This window comes from Tripterygium wilfordii, chromosome 9 (assembly GCF_013401445.1).
Source record: "Tripterygium wilfordii isolate XIE 37 chromosome 9, ASM1340144v1, whole genome shotgun sequence".
NCBI classification, from domain to species: Eukaryota; Viridiplantae; Streptophyta; class Magnoliopsida; order Celastrales; family Celastraceae; genus Tripterygium; species Tripterygium wilfordii.
Genome location: NC_052240.1, coordinates 547,087 through 573,033, shown reverse-complemented (window position 1 = coordinate 573,033; position 25,947 = coordinate 547,087). Strand labels below are relative to the sequence as shown.

Here is a 25,947-nt window from a genome sequence, read left to right as displayed (position 1 = left end):
ACAAAAGGTAAAAGAAAATTGAAAATATATTTCTCATCTTAATTAAGTTGATGTAGCCGATTTCTAACTTCTTATTAAATAAAGGGAAAATTAAATATAATTCCTTCGTGGGAGAGCTTTGTTCCAATAAGGACATTCTTAAAAGTTTTATTCCATAAAGTCCATGTACTTTAAACTAATATTCCAAAAAGGACAAACTTTTATCCTAATTTTTTTTAAATGACTAAAATAACCTCAGTTTAATTATTTAAATTTTAAAAATTAATCATAAAGTTTACAAAAATTTCTCTTTCACTTACGAACCTCCTCTTTCACGACTATAGCTGTAGGGAATATTTTTCTTTTCAATTTTCTTTGTGAAATTGATTTTCTAATATGAATCTTGCATCAATTTTGAATTTCTATAATGATTCACCTTGCAATCCTGTTGATTTTGGATATTCTCGATGTTTGAATTTCTAGATCTAATCATACTCACCACGGAATTTGTAGTTTTCCTTCGATCTATCATCCATCATTATTTTCGAAAGTTTCTATGATGATTTTTCATATTTTTTTGGTTCTGATTCATGTTGCAAACTGCAAGTGATATGTTATCTGTTTCGATTAATTTGATATCTGTCATAATGTTATCTGTCTTATTGAAATGTTATTTGTTTTTAATGAAATGTTATTTGTTTTTAAAGAAATGTTATCTGTTTTAAGTTCCAAAACAGATAGCATACAGACATGAAACAGATATATTATCTGCAGATTTAAATCCAATTTCAAAAGAAAAAAAAAGAGTTCAAAAAAACAATAAAACCTCAAAGGTGACGCGTCTTGGTCCGTGGAGTTGATAGGTGGTGTTGATGGTCATCGGAGTTGGCCATATTAGCCGGATCTAGCTCTTTTTCAAATGGTAACCTTGATTTCCAGAAGCTTTTTTTGGCAAATCAAGTGATAATCGATGATTAGTGATGATTGAACTTTGATCTATCTGACCTAGAGCTTTATTTCGGTAGTTTGTTTGTCGAAAACGGTGATCGGATGGTCAATTTCCGGTGGTTGATATGAAAGAAGACGAAGAGAGAAGAACTGTGTGTGAGAGAGAGAGAGAGAGAGAGGAGGAAGAAGAATGACATCACGGTGTGACTATAGATGGATTTTAAAGATATCTTTATAGGTATTTTTGTCAACACAATCTAAATGTACTTTTTTTTAATGTTTTTCCCACCATGTCCTTCCTTGAATATATAACTACCATATTGTCATTTCCCCTAAATTCCCCTTAAATAAATGTCAATTAAGCACCATTATGATGACATAGAAACTTTATTGATAATTCAGATAATAAATTTACCACAAGAAAACTAGTTGACTTTTTAGAATGTTATGAATTATTTGTATAAAAATATGACATTTTCCATTCATGTTGTTTATGATTCTTGGTCCCTTCCCTTGGTAAGAATGCATATGGGTCCTAGCTAATTATAGATTATTTAATAGCCTAGAGAAAGCGGAAACAATTAGTTTTGTATGTGCCAAGAGCTTTAATTACCAACATATTTGTTCGCATATAAAATTTTCATCTGATGATAGAATTCATTTGTAAGTTATTCTAAAAAAGAATCAAATTTAGAATATTTCATGTTCATACGATTATGAATTTTCAGAGATTCACCACTAAATTATCACTCGAGATTATCACCCGAGTCCCGAGTGATCTTGTAGAAATCTCACCATTATATAAGACGGCTCAAAAGCAAGGATTAATCAACACTTGTTAGATACTGATTAGCCATAAAGGTACACAATATGAGATGTTCAGTCATTGGGAAGTTACCATCAAGGCCCAATTTACTTCTCTTGGGCCTAGTACCCTGTCCAGCCCAAAAAACTACCATCACTGGGTCTCAATAGAATGGAATGGCAAGGCAAAACAAATACAGATCAACAAGAAGAGAAGAAACAGTATCTTTGGCTTTTGAAACGTGTCATGAACACAAAATCCAGTTCTTTTTCATAGAAAAGGTCACCACCCTTGGGAAAAGAACAAAAAACGATTCATCCACTACACAAGACAAAATGTCAGTTAAGATACCGGTAGTTAGCATACAGTTAAAGAGATCCATAGTTAAAATCTTTGAGCAGCCAAGGAAAAAACAAAGGAACCCCAATAACAACCTTGCCAGAGTGATGTTCAACTGAGAAAACAAAGCTCAAAGCCAATGAAAACAAAGCCAAGCCGTCAATCATAACTAAGCCACGCATTTTAAGTATTTCATGAGAGCCTCTCTCTTCATATGTAGGAACAATTTAGGGATGGAAGTGAGACTCACCTACTAGGCAAACTCGTTTGTCTTAGTGAGCTAACAAACGTTTTCAAGAACCCTCCAGAGCAACTCTCTAGTATTCGACGAGGGAGAGGACTAAGACAAAGTTTTCCACTCTCGATTAATCCCACATTACGCTCATAAACTGCTGATCCCTGGCTGTATATAAATGCTTCAGAAAGCATGCAAACTTACACTTTCACCGATACAAACTTCAACACGAGCAGACAGACCTTTGCCTGCACCTGCAGAAACACACATACAAACAGCGAGTGAGAGAACGAGAGAGAATGGCCATTGTAGCATCTGATATGATTCTTCGGTGTGTCTTTGACGGAAGCATATCAATTCAGGACAAAGAGATAGAGCGGAGGCCATACCATCGCAACTGTGGCTGTGCGCTACACAATACAAAAGGTGTTTGTGCCAATTCTTGTCCTCAACAGAGAACCATATCATTTCCCAAGAAACAGTCTTGGACAAACAGCGCCTTTTGCATTGAAGCTTCTACAGTCTCTTCTCGGTCTTCTCTCAATGTACTGTCAAACAAGAACAGAGAAGAAGAAGCAGTGCAGCTGTGTCAAATGCGAAGAAAAGGTCTGAATTGCGGTACAGCAAGCAAGAATGAAAAAGTTAGCAATTGAAAAGAAACTTCCATTTTCTTGTTTCTCTAGATCTACCTTTTCAATGCTCCTCAAGATAATGTCATCACCCAGAGGAATTAGCAGAAGAATTTAGCCTTCTAAGTTTGTAAATTTTCCAAGTTTGACGTAAATGTCAAAGCCATAATTATATTGATTTGCCTTTCTGACAACTCTGCCTTGGTATGAGATGAATTCAGGCTGTATAAGTGTGTATACAGCTGTTCCTGATTTTTTGAATTTGAAAGGTACACAAAATTGACAACATATAGGAACATAAGCTGGCATTGCTTATTTTCAGCAGAATGTGGCTCTCCTTACTTATCGATGTCCTAAAAAATATCACAGATTACTGGCAGCACTTGAACCAACATGCTGGCCATCTTCTATTAAGCAGAACACTAAACAAGGAGAAGAAAATGACCTCTTTGCCCAGAGACAATGACAATTCTGTAAATGAGACCACTGTAAGATACAAGCAGATCATAGCATACGTATGAATTAATAACATCACAGGTAAGTGGTAACTCTTCAGAAAAAATTCAAAGCAAACAGAGAAATGTTTGGTCAAAATTTTATTTTATTGTCATATATTGTCATTGCGAGTATAGGTTTATGTGTAACATAGGCAGATATAGTTCAGTACTGATCACAAAATTAAGATGCTATCAACTGAAGGCAGATACCTAAACCATAAAGTTCCAACACACAGAAAATACTGGCAATTGAAAGTTCATAAGACAAAGTAATTGAGACAAATAAAGGACAGAGTAATTGAGAAAGAACAGTCCATTGCCTCTCAATGGGTACGGAATAAAGTAATTGCATTCATCTAGGAGTAATATGACATACAGGGGTTCAAAAGTTCCAACATCATCACTTCCAAGGCAAAGAATAAAGGACTAATAACAGAACCAAACAAGATGGACTCTTTGGCTTTGTGTTAATTGAAGTGAACATAAAATTTAGGTTCTTTCATCCAACAAACAAGACAACAAGACTGTTAGAGATGAGACAAAACAGTTAGGGATCCACTGTTAATATCTTTACCGCAGATAAAACTTCACTTCTTATAAGCCAATCAAGTGAATCTCCATGTGTATGTCGCTGATGGGAACAATTGAGGCATCACTATGAGGAAACAAATATAAATTGGTATTTTCTACAAGGACTGAGTTAAAATGTTCTTCAAAGAAGCCAATAACCGTATATTAGATCCCTGCACACTACAAAATTCACCAACTTCTTAAACAAAAGGAGGAATCCCGCTGAAATATAATCAATTGAAATCATGAGAGGTGCCATATGACATCATTGTTGGGTACACTAAAATATAATGCTAGGGAGAACCAGATTTAACTGGATTTTTTGTGCCATAGAAATAGTCACCTAATGTGAAACAGGATAACTAAATTGGTGTCTTTTTCAAAGAGGTCGTTAAACGAATTCTTCGGAGATAACAATGCTAAAGTTATAACAGATTCGAAAGCCAAAACATCCCAAAACAGTACAAGCCAAGCCATACTCCTTGGTTCTTTGGACTGTCTCCCTCTCTCTACTTTATTGTGTGTTTGTAAAAGTTCAGGGTCTAGTAGGGGGAAAAGGGAGTCCCTAGGGAAAAACGTTGCTTTCCTTGTGTACCTACTCCTGTAAGAACCCTCCAGACCAAAGTGTTCTCTTGTGTTTTATGGAGAAGCGCCTCAATATTTTCTCACTTGATTATTCCCATGATTTGAGCTAACAAACATGAATTCACCACTCTATATAAGCACACTAGGAAGTATGAAAAGGTGCCAATACATTCAATCCCCAGCCATACGGTCATTCGCTGGTTCGTACCACACCACCCAATCTGATCATTTATCCATAGAAGGGAAGAGGAAGGAGAGATGGCCACTGGAGCAGCCCAAATGCTGCTTCAGTGTGTTTTCGATGGAAGCATATCAATGTATGATATGGAGATTGACCAGAGGCCATACCATCGCAACTGCACTTGTGCTCTGCACAACTTAAAAGGCGTGTGCTCCAATGCCTGCTCTCAATCTCGGAAGATATCATTCCCCAAGAAAGAGCCGTGGAGGAACTGCTCCGTATCAGTAACAGCTTCCAGATTCGCATCTCAGTTTTCTCTTCCTAGAGACCTGCCAGTCACAAATACGGAGTATGCCAAAGAGGCCTTGAGAAGACAACATATGGCAATGATAGAAAGACAGGTTAGGAACTGAGAAGGTTTCTTCATTTACTTTTATCTCTGATTTTAGACTCAAGTGATCTCAAGACAATAGTATCATCATGAGGAGTGGATCAACAGTCTTTCGTTCTTGTAGATTGAAGTGAGTATTATGTAAAAAAATTTGTTCCTTTCCTCTAATTAGAAGAAAAGGACAGCCCCATAATAGTCCCTGCAATCCATCTATGAGAGCTAAACAACACATTTGGCTTGTGTTGATCCTCTCCTAAATATTCAAAGCACATCCCGTTAAAAAATACAGCAGACACAATATAGCATAGCGAATCAGTGATGTATTCCTGTCATCCCTCTTTTATTTTTCCATTGAAAAATTCAACAGCCATTTGTTCTCTTCATATCAATTTGTTTGTTTAGAACTTCTCATGTAAGCAAAAATGGCACACTCTATCATAGGACTTCTGCAAGGTAACCTCCAGGATGAAGATACATAGAAAGAAATATACATCTGCACAGCATACTTGAGACAATGTGGTCTTACTTGTCAAAAATCAAAATAACTTTGAAAAGCCTGGAGTTGCTCATAGCAAATGGGACAATCCACAATTGCACAATGCATCAGACAATGTGGTCTCACATATTACTGGCCGATGCAAATGATGATAAAAGTATAGTTCATTTTGCTATGAATTAGTTTAAGAAACGCAGAAACTCTGAAGCAACCAATGCAAGATCCTCACACATAGAATGAGTCCAAAATCAAGTTAGAGACAAACGAGTCAAGCCAAGCCACTTCCCTGATCTCTCTCTCTCTCTCTCTCTTGAATTTCACCTAGGAAACATCCACTTAGTTGCATAACAGCTTTGACAAGAACCACTTTTAACAAACTCCAATCCAGTTGTCCGGAAAATGACCTTGATCATTGTTTGAGCATAATATACACCCCACAAGAAACTGAAAATTCCCCTAAGAGAAATCGTCTCCTTTAGTTGCATAACAAGCTTGACAAGAACAACTCACCAAATTTCTCTCGAATGTGGAACAGAAACCGAGAAACCTAAAGTTCGATTTCTAAATTAGTCCACAATACCATAAACTAACAAGAAACACTCACTCTATATCAGAGATGTGAGTGTATCAGCAGTTCATATCAGAAATATAGTGTCAGCTCACACCGACCCCAAAGCCCCCAAACTCTTAGCAAACCGAGACCTACAAAGAAGAAACGATGCACCCACCAGAACTACAATCCAATTGCATACAGCGAAGATGATAAAAACTTCCCACCAAAAAAAAATCTAATTAGAAAACAATACTTCGCCTAAATCAAAGCTTTTCAAACAATTGAAACGAAAACAAATAAGCGACCAAAAAATCATCATAGAAGAATGACGTCTACTCACATTTCCCCTTCAGAAATTTCTCCGGAAACAAACGAGCCTTCAAGTAGACAAACCCTTCTTCCAGTCCAAACTATTTTCTCTCTGTATTTTTTTTCAGGGGCGCAGTTTCTTCTTCTCTTCTTTTATATGTTTTTTTGACTAAGAAGTCAACCCATTTTTTTCAATCGTTGACAAATATGCGCACGTGGCACTCGGATTTCTCTTCCTCGCTATCCTTTACCAAACCCGAGCATGGCTACTCTTGTTTTCATGGCTTTCCCAATCCCCTCACCAATACAACCTCCACTCCTCTCCACCACCATCACATCTATCACGCGCCGCTCCCTTCTTCTCTCCACCGCCCTCTCTCCCCTCCCCGCCATCACCTCCTCGCCACCACTTGACACCAAAATCACCGACCGTGTTTTCATGGACTTCTCCATCTGCCCCAACTACTCCCGGTCCGACCGCACTGTTTCAGACTCTCTCCCTTCAATTTGCGCTGACACAACACCATTAGGTCGCGTCGTTATCGGCCTCTATGGCCACCTCGTCCCCCTCACTGTCTCCAATTTCAAGACCATGTGCACCTCCTCCTTGCCCTCATACAAGAATACTCTAATTCACAAGATATTTCCTGGCCAGTTCTTCCTCGCCGGCCGCCAGGGGATAAAGGAGAAGGGCGAATTGCACCCGCCTTTGGATTTGGCCCGCAACACTGAGTCCGTCGATTCGCGGGCTTTCTTGCTTAGGCATTCGCGGCCGGGAGTAGTGTCGCTGTGCTTGTCGGAGAACGACGACGATGATGATGTAAAGCTCGACCCGGATTATCGGAATGTGGAGTTCTTAATCACTACTGGACCGGGTCCTTGTCCTCAATTGGATAACAAGAACATCGTATTTGGGACAGTCCTTGAAGGTCAGTTGCTTTGGTGTGGTTCGAAACGTTTTGGGGCTTTTTGATTGATGTTTACATCCATGTCTCAATTTGTCTGTGTGTGCTTGAAGAAACTTGGTTTGGATTTTTTTTCTTATTATAATATTCAAACCATGAACTTTTTCACTTGGCATTGCTAATTAGGTGTTGATTGAGGTTCTGTATAGATGTTAGAGCCATGTCAATGGATTTCTCAATTTATCATGCCCTGGGGCCTCTGAACTTTTCCTACTGATAAGTTGGAAATTGTACTTAACCTTGGTTTTCACTTTTCAAGAATTTAAGATTTCTACTCAGTGCATTCACTTGAACCAAATGTATTGGTTACTAGTTGATTTGGTTACACTTTCCAGTACGGCTACCTTGTTACGACTTCACTCCAGTTACTAGCCTTGCCTTCGGCACCCCCTCCTTGCGGTTAAGGTAACGACTTCATGCATGGCCATGTCCCATAGTGTGACGGGCACACCTATGTCATGTCATTTCAGGGAAGGCCTAAATATCTGCAAAACCATTATCATTCTGAAATCTTCTGTAGTTGGATTTTTTTGTCGTGAATGGGAAATGTACCTCTGTTTTTGGGTTTTATGCTCATCTGCACAATGTCAGTGACCATTATCAAGAGACTTGTACCGGAAATTTTTAAAAATTTCGTTCGGGGATGTACTGACCTGTACGTGCAGGATGGTCTTGACACACTGATTTATCGATTTATTGTTGAGATTCTTGGGCTTGTGAATTGACATTGGTTTTGGTAATCCTTGCTGCATGCTAAGTACGTTTGAACTAATGCAAATCTCACCCCCATTTGGATGAAATTTCAGGACTGGATGTTGTGAGAGAGATTGCTTCGATCCCTACATACAAACCATCTGAAAGGATTCGCCAATTCAACGATTTGGCCGAGTTTCTTGGAGATGAAAGAGCCCAAAATGCTCGTGCATTGTGGAACAAGCCTCTAAAAGCTGTTTATATAAGTGATTGTGGAGAGCTCAAGGTGACAAACCCTTCTCTTTCTCCCAGTCTTCCTTAATTCCGGCTCCCTATGGTACCTATATGTTTATTTGTTTCCTTCCTTCATGTAATTCTTTCTTCTTCATATGATTTGTACCTGTCCTGAAGTATCAATAACAGTGTCCATATCTCTCCATCTGTTTGAATTCATTATGCGACTGTATAACAACTAGTATTCTTGGCTCACAATCCTGATGATGAAACAGCTGCTCGATTCTGGATCGACGAAGAACCTCCCTTCAATTCGCCTTGCAATCCGGCCAAAAACAATTCCTTTTGCTCTCAATCGTACTTATTTGAATAATATGCTTGGCTCTAATGAAAATCAACTTGCCACCTTATCTTCATAGCCTCTAGCTCTTTTTTTCTTTCTCAGAGACCATCTCTATTCCTCCTATCCACTGCTGACTCTGTAAGAAGCACTTCTCCTTTTGCATCCTCGTTCATCTCCTCGTAATGGCTGATCTTCAAGTTCTGGAATGAGTCAGTCAGACAAGGAGAGATGGTCTTGCTGCTCAAATCTCACAAGATTGCTTAGATATATTATAGTCATGTAGCAAATCTAAAATTTAGACTGAATTTTCTACAAGGCATAAGAAGGTAAAGAATGGAATAATCATTTGTGATCTATGTCATTTAAATTTTTTTGCAAAATCATCCAGGGTTGCTAATTCTTTGGAGTAATGCAATTTTTGGTGACCGAAAGAGTTGAACAAGTTCAACTCTTTCGGTCACCAAATATTCAAGCGTTCCAACTTGAGAGCTGAAAGTTGAAAATTGTTTAAATGTGTACACTTGGGTAGATTTTCAACTATTCAAACGATCAAACTGCTGATGTGGCATAAAAAATCAATATAAAGAATTTGTCTGAATAGTGAAAAATCTGCCCATGTGTTTATATTGGAACAACTTTTTCAATTTTGGATTCTGAAGTTGAAATTTGTGAAACTAGTTTGAAAAATGATAACTCTTTGTGACCAGAGCGACCTAATTCTTTTAAGGGTATGCAGAGAGTTAGCGGATGAAAATGGTATTTGAAACAAGGCGGCAATGGAAAATGACCATCTCAACATTAGGCCCAAAAGGCCTAAGACGACCTACAGTGAAGTCCAGCTATCAGTCCATATGTCCTAGCCCAAAAGTGATCCACAGTGAAGTCCAGCTATGCCCAAAATTTACACAATCTTTCTTGACAAGGAATCAATTGAGAAGGGCGAACCCATAAACCAACGGTCCAATGTATTGATTGAAGACGAGCAGCCTAAAAAGGTGAGAAGCAAAGTTCAGAGCAGAGTAGCATACTATGTATGAGAAGGACCTTATGATCGTGTTGGTCTTATAGACAGTAGAATGGGGACCAACTACCAAACAAGGTAAGAGAGTAGTGATTGTAGGGCAAACGAAAGAGGAGAAATGGAAACGAAACACAGGAGAAGTTTCTTAGTAGTGCACGCCATTTCTCCTTACATGGAGAAAGAGACACACACAGCATAGACGCTTAAATTAGTCCTTTTGTCGTCCATCTCTTGAAGTGACGAGAGAGAGAGAGAGAGAGAGAGAGTCAAATATATGTATAGGGTGGTCCCGGCCCTCTCTTCGTCCTCATAGCTGCAAGCCTGCAATACGTTGGAACCTGCTTTCTTAACCTGTTCGTTTTTCGGAGCGTGCTCCAATTGGGCCCCTCAATTTGGTGGTCCATGAAACTTGGGCTTGACACCTGTCACTTGTACGACTTCGCTGTCATTCTGTCTTCTGTCATGGGCCCAAAACCAAGGCCGGCCTGTTATGAAATTATTAACGGTTAGATTGGTCGATTATAAAATTAATCAGTAATTAATATTCTTATTATTGTGATTAAGAGATGGAAATACTAGAGTGTGAAGGACCGAGTGACTGGCTGCTGTAATATCGTAGTTAGGCTTGCCAAACCTTCTATTAGGGGTTGGCTTGAAGGCATTAGCCCCTTTTTTTATATAAAAAAAATTATTTCATTGACTAAAAGGGTTACATTCAGTCAAATACATATAGTATTGTCCAAAATTACCGATCATGACTGAATTGATTTGATAACCGAACTGATTGGTCGGTTATTTTTCAAAAAAAATTTACATATTTCTCTAAATAATCGATCGATAACAGATAATAAACTATCGGTCAGTTAAATAAGAAAAAATGTCGATAACTGATTGTGGACAACCCTAAATATAGAGAATGGATGGAGGATGGAATATCTTTTAGAATGACATATGCTAACTCATAATTTACACCAGGAGAGGCTAAATCGTCTGTCAATTTTTATTGTCATTTCTTGGTGTGTATTGCACCCAACACTCCAAACTCAACAACTAGGTATGGATCTCGTCTAAAATAAATCCATATGGAAACAGGGAGATTTTATTGTTGTTGACTGCTCAAAGGCATTAGCCCTTGATTCTATTAATCCTGAACTGGAGTTTAACACACTTTGAAATCTTGAGTGAGATCTTAGGCAAGAAATGATGTTTTTTTGATATTCCGATCACAATAGAGAAATATATTTCATATTAGAATTAAACTTTGGACACACGTATTTCTAAGCCTGTCGATTGTCAATCAAACAACCTCTCGTTAGTATGTATATATTTTTAATTTTGTTAAATCAAATACTACACATTTATAATTTTTTAAAAAATACAAAAAAAAATTAGACCCTCAAGGGGCTACAGCTGAATATGCTGTACAGCAGAAGCGGAGCACCCGGAAGGAGCAGGGGACCACGATCGGAAAAAAGTGTCAAACCCCAATAACTTGAATTTCACGTACTACCCCCCTTCTTTCCTTCTTTTTTTATATCATTGATTGATCTTTGTCTTTATTACACGCTCTCCAATATCCTCACCTACTGAGACACGTGTTGCTCTGTTTTCACCGTCCGATCTCCCTCGCTTCTCCCTTCAAATTCATCCTCCGTCAACGAAAACCCACAACCAACACTTCCACTACCAGAGAATGTATTGTTAACACACTCTGTATCTAGGACTATGTACGTATCAGTATGCGTGTATGTATAGATAGGTTTTCTTTCCGCGGTGAAATGTTGTTGGTGAATGGATTGTGAAGACGATGTTTCAAACGAAATGGCTTATCAACAATTCAATGATCAAAACAAGGATATGCAGAGGCTAATACTCGACCATCAACATCCACTCACCACCGCATCTGCGGCTGCGTCGTGGCTAAACAGCGGGAATGCTCTCCGGCAGCAGAATTTCTTGCAAGAGAGCAAGAACAGCGCGAACGAAGATACCGAGGAGTTTATTGGGAGATTTGGTGATAATTGGGAAGGCGCGAGGTGCAAGGCGGATATATTGGGGCATCCGTTGTGCGAGCAGCTTTTGTCGGCTCATGTTGCTTGCTTGAGAATCGCTACGCCGGTAGACCAGCTGCCGAGAATCGATGCTCAGTTGGAGCAATCGCGGGACGTGACGGAAAAGTACTCCACTGTCGGCAATGGACAGGCCATTGACGAGAAGGACCTCGATCAATTCATGGTTAGTTTTCTCTCATTAATTAATTGTTTCTTAATTATTTTTGTTTAATTAGGTTTACACTGTATTAGTAGGTATAATTTGGCATAATTAAAGTTTCTATTATTGCTGGCTTTGGTTGGATTCCTTAACCTATCTATCTAACAGTCTTCTTTTCGTTGATCTCTAATTTATCGAGTAAGAGAGAGGGACTTGTGGTTAGAATAAGTCTTGTTGGCGTTATCTTCATTTTTTGATTTAATAGATGATGTGAAAAGCTGAAAGGCTTGTAGTCGATAAAAGTAGTACAAGTATGGCAGGCGATGTGGAATCTTATGTCATGTTGTGGAATCACGTCAGGAATCATTCATGGCTTCTGTAATCAGGACACTTAACTATTGAACTTTCCAAGTGCTAAGGAGAATCTTCTTTTTTTTTCTCCTTATGATGCCCTATTTCTCCAGTTGATCAGTTTATATGTTGTGGAATCTGTGCTATTTTTGAAAGAACTGACTTGCAGTTTCCACGTTGTGCTCTTTTGCATCTCTAGTTTAATTATCTTCTATGTGACTCATGATTTCACAAGTAATATCCTGATTCATTGGCCTTTTTTATTAGCGGCACATTGTATGGTAGAATAAAATTTAATTACGAGAATCCATATATGCCCTTTTATCTTATTGATTTCATGGATGAGCATTTACTTTCAGAATCGCCTTAAGCTATGATCATTTTCTTTGCTGGTGAAAAATATTACTGTATAGCTTGCCTTTGTGCAAGGTACAACCGTACAAGTGAGATTCTTGTCATGTCGAGAGTCACTGACACACTTAATTCCTGCTTAGAACCAACCTTGAATATCTTATTGTCGGTTAAAGCATTGAAATAGTTGCTTAAGGTGAACTGTAAATATATTGCCACTGGATAAAATGAGAGTTCTCTATTTATTTTACTGTGATCTGGTCTACATCAAACATTGCTTAAATGATTTCGTGAATGGAGAAGCTCGACAACAATGGAGAGATGTTTTCCTGTACTAGGTACTCAATGTTGGTTCTATTCTCCAGCTATTATAAGCTCGAATTTAGGTGTATGGGCTTGCAAGTAAGGATAAGTCAAATAGACTGACTCTGTTCTGTAGACCGTCACAAAGCCAAGTTGATTATCTAGCCAAATTTTGCACAACCCTCCTCTGCCTGAGCTCTTCGGTTCTTGTGAAGCAAGCTTTGAAAAGATTTTGCTTTCCTGAGTATTACTCATATTGGCAGTTCTTATTGATTCCTGAAGAGCTTGCGTATTCTTGTCCTTCTATTTCTGTCGAGTAATTACTTAATTGTTATTTCACTTGATAGCCTTTGTTAAATGCATTTGACTTCTGTTTGAATGGTGATGCAGCCAATAATTTGGTTGATAAATTTGAGGAACTGTATGTGTTTGGGATAAGTAGTGTACAATATACACACGTGATGCAAGAATATAGTTTGAATGCATCCTTGATAGATGGGATGCATTCATGAATTTGACAGCCCCATTTATTCTGGTTTTAATTACCATGTTTTCCTTCCTTGATCATTTTTCTTCCGACATGGACACAAAATGATTTGATCATATTTTTCATTTTTGTCCGAATCTTTTATTTTTTCATTTCGCCTTCTTTCTTTCCATGGTTAAAAGCATAATATGTTTTTCTCCCTTTTGTCATTTTACTTCAAACAGAGACAAGATTAATGTGATTATTTTGTTCTCTGTGTCTGAATGTCCTTTCTTTTTTCCTCTCATTTTGGCTAACTTATTCCTTCTGATTTAGACAAATTATGTTCTATTGCTCCGCTCCTTTAAAGACCAATTGCAACAACATGTTCGAGTTCATGCTATGGAAGCAGTAATGGCGTGTTGGGAGCTCGAGCAGTCTCTGCAAAGTTTAACAGGTTACTTTTTTGCCTAATACAAGTTGCCTGATTAATTAGGCATAGTCAATTTTATATCCTTTACATTTGTCCCTTTGTTATGGGTACATTAGTTTCTATCCTGCTTTATATTGCTTTCAATTCCATCTCCAGCTGCATTTGTTTTTCACTAGGGGACATATAGTTTTTTAGATGCCATGCATATGTCCATGAAGAAACAACATTCTCTTTCGATATGCAAAACCATTTAATTTTTTTACTTTTGGTTTTGATATTTACCCTTTGTATCTTGTGCTGGGCTCATGTTAATCTAGCTAATTGGCGCCTCTACCTTCTAGATGGGGATGTTATGGGTTCAAACCACTGTATGTAGCCTACTTTTAACAGTCAGAAAATAAAAAAACCTAATAAACGCGGTTGATACTTTTCAACTGATGGTCTGATGTCGCTTAGGCATAACTGTATCGCTAATGAGTTACATTTGTCTCCGATTCCACTTTCCCTCCTCTTTATGTTTTCTGTTTTCATATTCTGCCATGAGTTTGCATGACTTGAGTTTACAACTTGTGATGCAAACTTAGGTGTATCTCCCGGTGAAAGCACCGGTGCAACCATGTCTGATGATGATGAAGACCAGGCAGATAGTGACACCAACTTGTACGATGGAAGTCTGGATGGTCCTGACAGCATGGGATTTGGTCCTCTTGTCCCTACTGAAACCGAGAGATCTTTGATGGAACGTGTGAGGCAAGAACTGAAGCATGAATTGAAACAGGTGAGAATGCAGATATTTCAATGGTATAATTCTTGACTCACGGGCAACAGCTGATTAGTTTTCCGGTTTTCTAGAGTTACAAAGACAAGATTGTGGATGTTAGAGATGAAATTTTGAGAAAAAGAAGAGCAGGAAAGCTGCCTGGCGACACCACCTCTGTCTTGAAATCTTGGTGGCAGTCACACTCTAAGTGGCCATATCCTACAGTAAGTTTTAACATAATTTCTTTTGGGTTTTGAATCCATCGGGCATATCTTTCCTTGAACTGGTCTCCTAAACTATCTGCCCACTCCAATATTGTCAGGAGGAAGACAAAGCAAGATTGGTACAAGAGACAGGTTTGCAATTGAAGCAAATAAATAACTGGTTCATTAACCAAAGAAAAAGGAACTGGCATAATAATCCTTCATCTTCTTCTACTCCGAAGAGCAAACGCAAGAGGTACACTGTTGATATGTATATATTCCTTTCTTGTTCAAATCAAATTCCCTAGTGAACTTATATGCCAGTTTTAATTTGCAAAAACAAGCAGTGCAGGGGAAACCAACAAAGACCATTTCATGTAATCGAGAAGATAGCCGAGCCGGATATTTGCTTCATTCCGTAGTGATGGAAGTTGAGCATATCAGAACTGACTTTTCATACTATTGCAGCGGGGAGACACAAGCAGCTGGTGTACGTTAGAAGTAGTTTTGTGCATATTTGCTTTCACGGAATAGCTATATGTATGTTTGATATGCCTCGAGAAGGATCAAGCTCACTACATGGACAAGGGTGATACTAAATCACCATTCAATTCCAGTTTGCAGGTATGCTTGAAGAAGTGGTTGTATTTACATGTAATTTTGAGCACAAGAAATCAACAGAATCCATCACCATAATAGCCTAGCAGTTTCTCTTCTATCGCCTTGTGATAATTTAATGCATTTTTCTTTTGTATAGACGTGTACTAGACTGTCGAACAAGTTGTGGGTTTACAGTTCATAATGTAATTATGTCTATTTTATTACTCTTATTTCATTATGGAGGCAAGCAAAATGAAAGATTTGCCCCCTTACTATTTTTTATCGCCAGGCAAAATGAAATATGAAATTATGGGCCGGCTACTTATTGGGCCGTGGGTTGAACTAGTGGGCCACACTGTTTTGAGAGAGGCCAGACTGAAATGGACCAAATGGTCAAAAGGATGTTTGGATTGGATACCAACCATCCAAAAATATCTAAATTTTTTTAACGTTTTATAGATTTAGCTTATTTATTATTTAAAGATTTAGCTTTTTCGTGGAGGAGGTATGCTTCACATTTGTCCACGCATGCGCTGGCTTATAGGTGATCCAACGACCCAAGCCCAACACCCCCCTTGATTTGCTTCAGTGCTTCACTCCCACTGGGCCTCCCTTTTTCTGGGCCAGCATCTTCTTCCTCTTTAAGATTCTTGAATACGTGGACACCAGTTTGATCATCTTGAGCAGGTCCATGATCAGACGACTGAGGTTCCTCCACGAGTACCACCACGCAATGCCCACCTGTGGTCATGTGTTACCTGCGGTTACAGTGTTACACACACTACATGTTTCATGTTTCATACAGAATGTCAAATTTTACATAATAATGCCAATCGTGATGCTTGCATGGTCAATTATTACAGTCCCCTAAACTATTGTTTACTCCACCCAATTTGCCTGTTTTGGATAACTAAATTGATGTAAACTTGGGTCGAATGCACCGCACCACAACCTACGAAAATATAGATTGGGCCGAGACCAAACATCCGAAACAGATAACCAGAGCTAAGCTATGTTGTCCCACATCGAAAGATGTGGGACTTAAAGTTTTATTTATAAGGCTAAAAGCCCACCCTAACACATGAACAAGGCATTTTCGTAGGCTTATGTGAGTTGGGCCTAGCCCACTTGCTTGGGTCTAAGGAGAAACAAAGCCCTGCGGGCCTTATGTATCCATAGGAACTGGACAACTCAAAACGGACAATATTGTTGGTGTGTATAAAGGGTGTGGATTTACAACATAGTATCGGAGCAATTCGGTCCAGTTGGACATGACCTCTACTCCACTTGTTGGGTCTGACATAACCCAACTGTACCCAAGACATAACCCAACTCACAAGTGGAGGGGAGTGTTGTCCCACATTGAAAGATGTGGAACTTAAAATCTTCTTTATAAGGCTAAAAGCCCACCCTAACACATGAACAAGGCTTTTTCCTAGGCTCATGTAAGTTGGGCTTAGCCCACTTGCTTGGGCCTAAGGAGAAACAAAGCCGTGCGGGCCCGATGTATCAACAGGAACTGGACAACCCAAAGCGGACAGTATCGGAGCAATTCGGTCCAATTGGACATGACCTCTACTCCACTTGTTGGGTCTGACATAACCCAACTCACAAGTGGAGGGGAGTGTTGTCCCACATTGAAAGATGTGGAACTTAAAGTCTTCTTTATAAGGCTAAAAGCCCACCCTAACACATGAACAAGGCCTTTTCCTAGGCTCATGTGAGTTGGGCTTAGCCCACTTGCTTGGGCCTAAGGAGAAACAAAGCCGTGCGGGCCCGATGTATCAACAGGAACTGTACAACCCAAAGCGGACAATATTGTTGGTGTGTATAAAGGTGTGGATTTACAACATGGTATCGGAGCAATTCGGTCCAGTTGGACATGACCTCTACTCCACTTGTTGGGTCTGACATAACCCAACTCACAAGTGGAGGGGAGTGTTGTCCCACATCGAAAGATGTGGAACTTAAAGTCTTCTTTATAAGGCTAAAAGCCCACCCTAACACATGAACAAGGCCTTTTCCTAGGCTCATGTGAGTTGGGCTTAGCCCACTTGCTTGGGCCTAAGGAGAAACAAAGCCGTGCAAGCCCACCCTAACACATGAACAAGGCCTTTTCCTAGGCTCATGTGAGTTGGGCTTAGCCCACTTGCTTGGGCCTAAGGAGAAACAAAGCCGTGCAGACTCGATGTATCCACAGGAACAGGACAACCCAAAGCGGACAATATTGTTTTGTTGGGTCTGACATAACCCAACTCACAAGTGGAGGGGAGTGTTGTCCCACATCGAAAGATGTGGAACTTAAAGTCTTCTTTATAAGGCTAAAAGCCCACCCTAACACATGAACAAGGCCTTTTCCTAGGCTCATGTGAGTTGGGCTTAGCCCACTTGCTTGGGCCTAAGGAGAAACAAAGCCGTGCAAGCCCACCCTAACACATGAACAAGGCCTTTTCCTAGGCTCATGTGAGTTGGGCTTAGCCCACTTGCTTGGGCCTAAGGAGAAACAAAGCCGTGCAGGCTCGATGTATCCACAGGAACAGGACAACCCAAAGCGGACAATATTGTTAATGTGTATAAGGGTGTGAATTTACAACAAGCTATTCCATTTTTATTACACTCAATCACTCACCTAAATTCCTGAACTATAATTAGGTATTTTCAAAACTTGGCCCAAACCTAAACCTCGTGTACTTTGCCTTGTTTCAAGAGAAGATGAAAACAAAGCCACACTTAAAGTAATAAGATAATTCTTTAATTAAAAATAAAACCGAAATTTGTAATTAAAATGGATTTCTATAGAAAACTGAAAATAAAAATAAAAATTATCCTTGTGCCCTCCCCTTTTCAGTTCACCAACATACAGTCCATTCACAAATCTCTAGGCACATCAGAACCGTTGAAATCAGTCACCCCATCATGATCTGAGCTGTATCAGAATATGTCGAGAATCTCGCGGATCAAACGGTTGCAGAGGGGACAAAAAACCTCGGATCAACCAAAGCTAAAGTGCGACCACATGGAATAACGAATAAGCGCTTTTTTTCTCACCGTGCACACGCAACACGCAGAATCGTTGCCCTCCACGACCCCACCGCCACTTCATCTCCGAGGTCTGCCGTCAAATCTAACAACCTCATCAACGACACCTTAAAACGGCGTACCCGGTCTCGCAATCCCAACCGTTGGATCGTCATCAGTCGGGCCCACATTGCTATCGTTAATGGACCTGATTATAAGGCTGCTTCCGGTTCGGTTGACGACCTGCATTGCCTCTCTGCTGCTAAAGCCGCCGCTAAGTTCATACCGAAACTGGTCTGGATCTGGGTCGGAGAAACGCAATCTGGAACTGGAGCACTTTCGGTGCTGGTATTAATCACCTGTATTTGCTGTTGTTCTTGGTTTTGTTGTTGTGGGAGCTCTTCGTCGTCTCTGGCACTCATGGAGGTAGGTCCAAAAGCCCGGGAACCGCCACAACATCCCATCCCGAATCCTAGACGTCCTTTAAGTGTCCTTTTCCTCCTCAACGATCCATCTAGTCCGTCCATTTGCTCCCTAAGCAAACCGAGAATCGTAATTGTCTCCCTCATCACACTCAGTGGACTCATTTTCACGAATACGGAATACCCAGTAGAACCCAGAAGAACAAGAGATAAGCAAAACCCAATCAAATCATCAAGAGGAGGAATTACAAGGTTGAGGCTCCAATGGGAGTCAAATGAAGAAGGAGAAAATCGGAATTCTAATGCCACCGATGCTCTGTTTGTTTAAATTCATGGAAGCAGCGAAACCGACAAAATAAATTCTGTGCTGGAAATTTAATTTTCAGAGATATCTCGGTCATTGAAAAGAAGAAAGTTCAGACTTGAAGAAAGCGAAACAGGGAGACAAAATAGAAGGAGAAGAAGATGAGGAAGTGAGAGCCTGGTCTTGGACTTGGAGCTCGTTCTCTATATGAGTTTTAACACAATTTCTCGACCTTTTAGGTTGTATATGTTGGGTTGCTTGGCCGGCCAAAAAAATGAAGTCAAGGCTCAAAAAGCCATTGAAGCCGGCGAGAGAACCTAGGAGTTGCCAAGTGGTAATTACAATCGGTCGTTTATTAATTTGATTATTTAATATATCTGCTTTTTGTAATCTCTTCTTTTTAATTTGATTTGCATGAGAAGCATCTCAAGGTTACTTTATTTGGAATCGAGTTTTATTAGATGACTTGTATGAAGTATTGGGCTTAATTACAATGCAGACACTTTCTAATGTCCTTATTGGGCTTACAGTAACATACTTACGTTAGATGGCCCATGAAGATGCTTCCCGAGTTTATATTTTGCTCTTTTGGGTGCAACATGCCAACATGAGGCCCTATCATAACGGGTGAAGTCAAGCCCAAATGGGCCGAAGGGCTGTGATTGGAGCAAGCACAAGAACATATACATAAGGCCCAAGGCCCATAATGTTAATTTCCTCCCTTAAGTCAGCTCCTAGAATCACGCTAATGATGCTTCTCAAAACAAAGTCCACTTGTTCACACTAACTCATCATCTTAATGAGGTTGATCAATTGTAGGATATTGCATCTCTTTGGGTCCACGATTCAATAGACACAAGATAATAGTTTATACTGACCCAACCATGTTTTGTGCACCAATTCATATCCTTGAATACCTATATGGCTATACTGTTTCAATATAAATTATGTGAAATGTCACAATCCAACTAATAATAAATTATAAGATGATGTGGGAAATAAACTTGCTTGGATGGAAATGTTAAAAAGGGAAGGAAAAAAAAAACCTATACGAAAGCCAAAACATTTGCATCATGCTCTACAAACTTATGAGAATAACTAAATTCTAAAATTTTGGAAAAACTAAGGTATAGTGACCTCTAAAAAAAAGTGACCAAAAACAAAAATAATCAATGTAATAATCACATTTACTTATAAAAAACTTAAAATCTTTTTTTTTCATAAAAAATAATCCAAGATTTAATTTGAATAATTTAAGCCATTTATGTTAGTTTTTCAAACAGATACAATTCCTAAAAACAATATTTACATTATTTTTAAAAACCTATAGATTCTTCATAATAAGTTTGTAGATGAATTAATAAAACCTGTTTATTATATTTATATGCGAAATTTATATTTTGTCGTACAGGGAATTAATATTTCAATCCAAGTCACTTAATTTAGATTAATGCTACATCCACTAAAAATAAAGACCCACATTTTACTCTCAAATCTATGTGGCATGTGAAATAACCATTGATTATAAACACCACATTGACGCAACATCTGACACTCCACACCAGTCGGGGATTAAATGGGAGTCACATTTTGGGTGGATGAATATCATTAATCCTTAATTTAACACTCTTAAAATTTAGTATCTTTTATAGGAGAAACCGGGCATTGATTTTTGGGTTTAGTGCATATAGGTCACTAAAAGATACCTCCGTTTGCAATTAGGTCACCCAAAGAAAAAAATTTCAAATTGGGTAACTCAATGTTCCAATTTTAAGCAATTAGGTCATGATTGTCCAATTCCGGTCAATTGATCGCCGGAAATTGCTGACATGTCCGATTACTACCCATGTGGATCGAAATGACATGGAATTTTTGGTTACGTGGATAATGACAACTTATTTTGAAAATTTTTTTTGAATAAACAAAAAAAAAAAATCAAAGAATCAGATATACCCTCCCCACCCCCACCCCCACCCATTATCTCCTACGTGAAACACCAAAATCAAACTCAACCTGCAATTCTTCCACCGCCTCTTCTCTCTTTGTGTGGAGCTCCTTCATTTGATCTAAGATCGGACGATGAAAGAATAGGAGACTCTGATTTTAGCTATGGAGGGCAAGTACTTGGAGAGGCACTTGATAGGGACCACAGCTCAGATCCAAGATGAAGGCAAGGACTACAGGGAGCTGCCGTCGACTCCTCTGTTCGAGCGGGGCAAACTGACCTCGTGGTCGTTTTACCAGGCTGGGATTGCAGAGTTCGTGGCCAATTTTCTGTTTTTGTACATCACTGTGTTGACGGTGATGGGAATGGTTAAGTCGAACACCAAGTGCTCGATGGTTGGGATTCAAGGGATCGCTTGGGCTTTTGGTGGCATGATCTTCGCTCTCGTATACTGCATTGCTGAAATTTTAGGACAGGTTCACAAATGACTTTTTTTTTACAATTAAGAAGTGGCATACGGAGGAGGAGACGTGGGAGCTGTTTCAGGAAATAACTTCTACTATTGCTAGCTAGGGGATTCATGCTCCTATAAGCAGAAGTCGAGTGCTCATCGAAACAAAGTGGAGGACTCACTCATTCGACTAAGAATCTGGGAATTCAGAGGTGGATTCTTTGGCTGATGATTTTGCTCCTTCTGTGAGAAATTTTTTTTACATTTTTTTATAAAAAAATACACGTCATCAAAAATTTCATGTCATTTGGGTCCACGTAGGTAGTAATCAAACATGTCACCGAAATTGGACCATCATGACTTAATTGCTTAAAATTGAAACATTGAGTGATCCAATTTGAAATTTTTTTGTTTGGGTGACCTAATTGCAAATGAGGGTATCTTTTAATGACCTATATGCACTAAACCCATTGATTTTCACTTAAAGCCTAGAGTTTGATTAGGCTAATGGTGTGGCCCATAGAAATTAGACCGCCATACTCATCGGCCTTAAAGCCTAGAGTTTGATTGAGCCCATGATTTGGCCTATAGACATTGTCACATTAAAGGCCTTAATATTCCCTCAAAATGTTCCTGAAAGCCCAGAGCTGATTAGGCCCAGATACATTAGACCGCCACACTCATGGGCCTAAATCAGTAAATCGTCCGATGAAGGGGGACTGCTTGCCTACTTGGAGGCTCCAACAGTCTCTGCTCAAGAACCCCTGTGAACCCTTTCCCTCTCTCTATACGCTTTCAGTCGTCGGGTCTCCATACTGTAACTATCGTGCTAGTTCGTTGATTCCAGAGTTTGTTCTTCTCCGTCTCCATGTTTCTTTTATATCCGTGTTTATGGCATGTAGTATTGTTTATGGGCTTTCATGGATAGCATTTCGAGTTTTCGACTTAGTTTTGTACGTAAAACAGCTCTCCTTCGACTGTCAATTGTGTTAAAAATTTGAAAACTCACTTGAGTTCTTTAAATGGAGCGAATAATTGAGAAGAAATAGAAGGGAAATAGTTGAGACCTAATTTGAAGTGTCTCGGTAGCAGTGAAAAAGAAAACAGACAACAATCATGCGAACCGGACACGTGATAGCGACGCGCTGCAGCAACGTGTTCACTTATCTGATCTTTCAATGTTAATGTCCATGATCGGACGGACGTTAAGCATTATAAGAAACTACAGCAACTGTAGTCTACCGCCCTTTTCTTGTGCGCGAAACCAATCACAATGCTGGAACCATAACGATGGAGACACCCCTGACGTTCTCTGCCTCCTCCCACCTATTTGCGTCCTTTCTTTGGGTAATCATGTGGCATTGGCGCTACATTCACAAACGCCACGGCCTGACAAATGTTTTGGTTGTTTTCTAGTTTTGTCCTTTCTTGGAATGCAATGCAATTGTACAAGGACAACTGTCATCATATTGTTGGGTCGACTAGTCCTTAAATACTCTTTCCATGCTAGTCAAATCAAACAAAAACCTAATACTCCTCCACAACTATGGCAGAAATACTTCCATCCGGGCCCAAAATAGAATTGGTTCATGGTATTGTGTGATTATCATATGATTTTATGTTGTTCTTGGTATGGCTGAAGCAACTTTAGAACTATTACATTATGGCAGAAATACTTCCATCCGGGCCCAAAATAGAATTGGTTCATGGTATTGTGTGATTATCATATGATTTTATGTTATTCTTGGTATGGCTGAAGCAACTTTAGAACTATTACATTATGGAGTGGGTTTCATAATGTAATAGTTATTATTATAACATAGTTATACGAAAAATAATTACATTATGGAGCGGGTTTCAAAAGATATTTACTATTAATTAATGGTAAATGTTATTAATATAACATAGTTATACTAAAAAGTAATTATTACATTATGGAGCGGGTTATTGTAAATCATGAGCACCCTCAGTACTTGAATGACACAACCATCTTTCTAAAATATGAAGCGGCTTATTGCAAATCACGAGCACATAATATGTAGTTCGCAATTCAAATCAAAATATTCGATGATTGCGCAAACCACAAGCACCTAACAAATTTAACACACTAAATGGATTTTCAAAGTAGTTTCACTCGCCAATAATAAAGAGTGTCCACTTCAACTTCCAAAGACCACTAAGTTTTGGGAGCTGTAATGATGAAGCCGTCAGAGTTTTGGAACCTTTTAATGGAGAAATGAAGGATTATAAGACTGTAAAAATTCTTAGAAAGTTTGATAGTCGCGATGAAGTCTGGATCTTGTCAACAAACTGTATATGAATAAGATTGGGAAAATCGATTTTTTAGGGAACTACAACAAGTTTTGGGTAACAAGGATGAAGATAGAAAACCCACAAGGTGGGTCAAAAATGATGTAACCCGTCTTATTGTTAGAAGGATTGTTAGAAAATGTCATGCAGAAAGGATTTAGTTCTATGCTCTTTGTATACGAAAGTGCCTTGGAGTTATGGACGCTGCGTCAAGCATTGTTGAGTCAATACGAATGAAATTGTTTCGTGTGCGCGAAGCTGTTGAAATCTTGGACTTCATGTTCATATGATTTTTCACTAATTCTTTCATTCAATCTTTTATAACTTCATTGTTATTAAGTTTCTGGTGGAATCAATCTAAGTTGGTCACTGCAGTTTTGTTTTATTTTGCACATTTTATTCAAATTGAGACAATCATACCATCAAGCTTACACATTTGCTCTATTTGTGCAAAATAAAACCCTATCATCTTGTGGTGTTGGTGGTTTTCGATACCCAATCGACTCGCCATGGTCCGATCTCTCAACATCGGAGATCACCAGCATAGGAGGCGGAGGCGGAGGCGACGGCGACAAGGATAGAACAAAAATCGAAGTTTCTCTCTATCTCTCTCATGGAGGTGGCTTTTGGCATCTGTGCTGAGATCTAGATCTGAATCCAGGGGTATGTATCTTCCACCACGATATGGAGTTGTTGTGTTTGAAGGGAGATCTGTATGTGTGAGAGAGAGAGAGAGAATGGCAAGAGATCTAGAGATATTTCAACAATTGTTCAAGAAATCGATAGAAGAAAGCTGATGTGGTTTTAAGAGAGAACTATAAGAGATAAGAGTGGTTGATCCTGCAACAACAAGAGGAGGACACAGGTCAGGCTTTTGCTGCTTCTCATCATCCTGAATTGGCCCTTCACTCCTATCTATCTGTTTCTCCACTTCTGGATTTACGTTCTCATTCTTTTCTTCTTCCTTATTAAGTCTTGCTTCGTCCACCGTCGATTTCTTGAACAATTTAATGTGGTTTTAAAATTTTAATTTTATTAATTAATGTTTTTAACTTAATTACACATATCTTTGCTTTTTTGTTAACCAGGTTAGTAATTCCGTCAAACTAAGACGGTTCATTAACAATCAACATGCCTCATGGACACATTGATTGTCTAAAATTGAGTAAATCTGTTCGATTATGTAATTTGATACAATTTGATTATTTGATGTATTGAATTGACACAAAATATCTTTTAAATGTACTATTAATACATATATATATATATATTTGGGCGAACTTGGAGAGATTGTGGTGGGCATGATATCTACTTTGCAACATTTTATTGGACTTGTGGGGCCCAATTGGATATGAAGTTTTGTCGTAAAGTTATGGGAGCCGATATTGTCCATCCTGCACATGGTACTCAAAAAGTAATTGGGAAAACAACCGTACATAAGTCGAAAAATCCACACAAAGATAAAGAGTGTTGATACTTGATAACTTTGAAATGCAAATAACATGGTTGAAAATAGGGGAAAAAACACCCAGACAAGTGCAATGTTTTTTATGTACTTCATCAATAGAAGATAGTAGGCGAGAAGAGAAAATCCTTTGTATAAAAATTTAATTAGAAGGATTAAAGTTACAAAGTTAAGTTAAATTAAATTTAATTGTATTAAGTAAAAAGTATGGGTGCAAAAAGTATATAGATTTTAAAGTAATTTCATTTAAGAATAATTTGATAAACTAAAATATTTAAAAAAAATATGTGTGCATTGAGTTCAAACTCGTGTGTAAATATTGACACCCTAAAGTTATTTACATGGGTTGGAATCTTCTTTCCCAGTATCACTTTCAATCACAACCCATCTGGCTATCTCCATTTCACATGATAAGAGAAATACTTACAATGATAGACAGCAATAATTGAATTTAATTTAGATAGTTTAATTGGTTTTCAAAAAAGGATTGTGTTTTGTGAACAAATCATTACAAGCAACAAGCATTACCTCAATTGATTACTGAGTAAGCATTATCTTCAAGGATTTTGTTCACTATTCTT

The 25,947-nt window shown here is 38.7% G+C and overlaps 3 protein-coding genes and 1 long non-coding RNA gene across 5 annotated transcripts; 3 read left to right on the top strand and 1 right to left on the bottom strand.

The window, feature by feature from the left end:
- Positions 1-1,979: 1,979 nt before the first annotated feature.
- On the bottom strand, positions 1,980-6,653 carry LOC120005053. 2 transcript variants are annotated; one of them, XR_005469722.1, is made up of 3 exons: positions 6,549-6,653; positions 2,696-2,854; positions 1,980-2,560 (listed from the first exon to the last, which is right to left on the bottom strand). It is a non-coding gene; the product is annotated as an uncharacterized LOC120005053 (long non-coding RNA). The 2 variants fall into 2 exon arrangements; XR_005469723.1 differs by lacking the exon at positions 6,549-6,653 and adding an exon at positions 2,996-3,255.
- Positions 6,651-8,703, top strand: LOC120005052 (peptidyl-prolyl cis-trans isomerase CYP28, chloroplastic). The gene is made up of 2 exons (XM_038854482.1): positions 6,651-7,446; positions 8,289-8,703. Exons 1-2 carry the CDS (start codon positions 6,780-6,782, stop codon positions 8,495-8,497), a joined length of 876 nt encoding a protein of 291 aa, XP_038710410.1. The 5' UTR covers positions 6,651-6,779; the 3' UTR covers positions 8,498-8,703.
- A 2,660-nt stretch (positions 8,704-11,363) lies between these two features.
- Positions 11,364-15,681, top strand: LOC120006608 (homeobox protein knotted-1-like LET12). The gene is made up of 6 exons (XM_038856692.1): positions 11,364-12,008; positions 13,792-13,912; positions 14,473-14,666; positions 14,741-14,872; positions 14,971-15,107; positions 15,199-15,681. The coding sequence occupies exons 1-6, from the start codon at positions 11,565-11,567 to the stop codon at positions 15,230-15,232; spliced, it is 1,062 nt and encodes a 353-aa protein (XP_038712620.1). The 5' UTR covers positions 11,364-11,564; the 3' UTR covers positions 15,233-15,681.
- Positions 15,682-21,245: 5,564 nt separating this feature from the next.
- LOC120005430 (probable aquaporin PIP-type 7a) lies at positions 21,246-21,628 on the top strand. Its single transcript, XM_038855054.1, has one exon. The coding sequence runs from the start codon at positions 21,305-21,307 to the stop codon at positions 21,626-21,628; it is 324 nt and encodes a 107-aa protein (XP_038710982.1). The 5' UTR covers positions 21,246-21,304.
- The last annotated feature ends 4,319 nt before the right edge of the window (positions 21,629-25,947 follow it).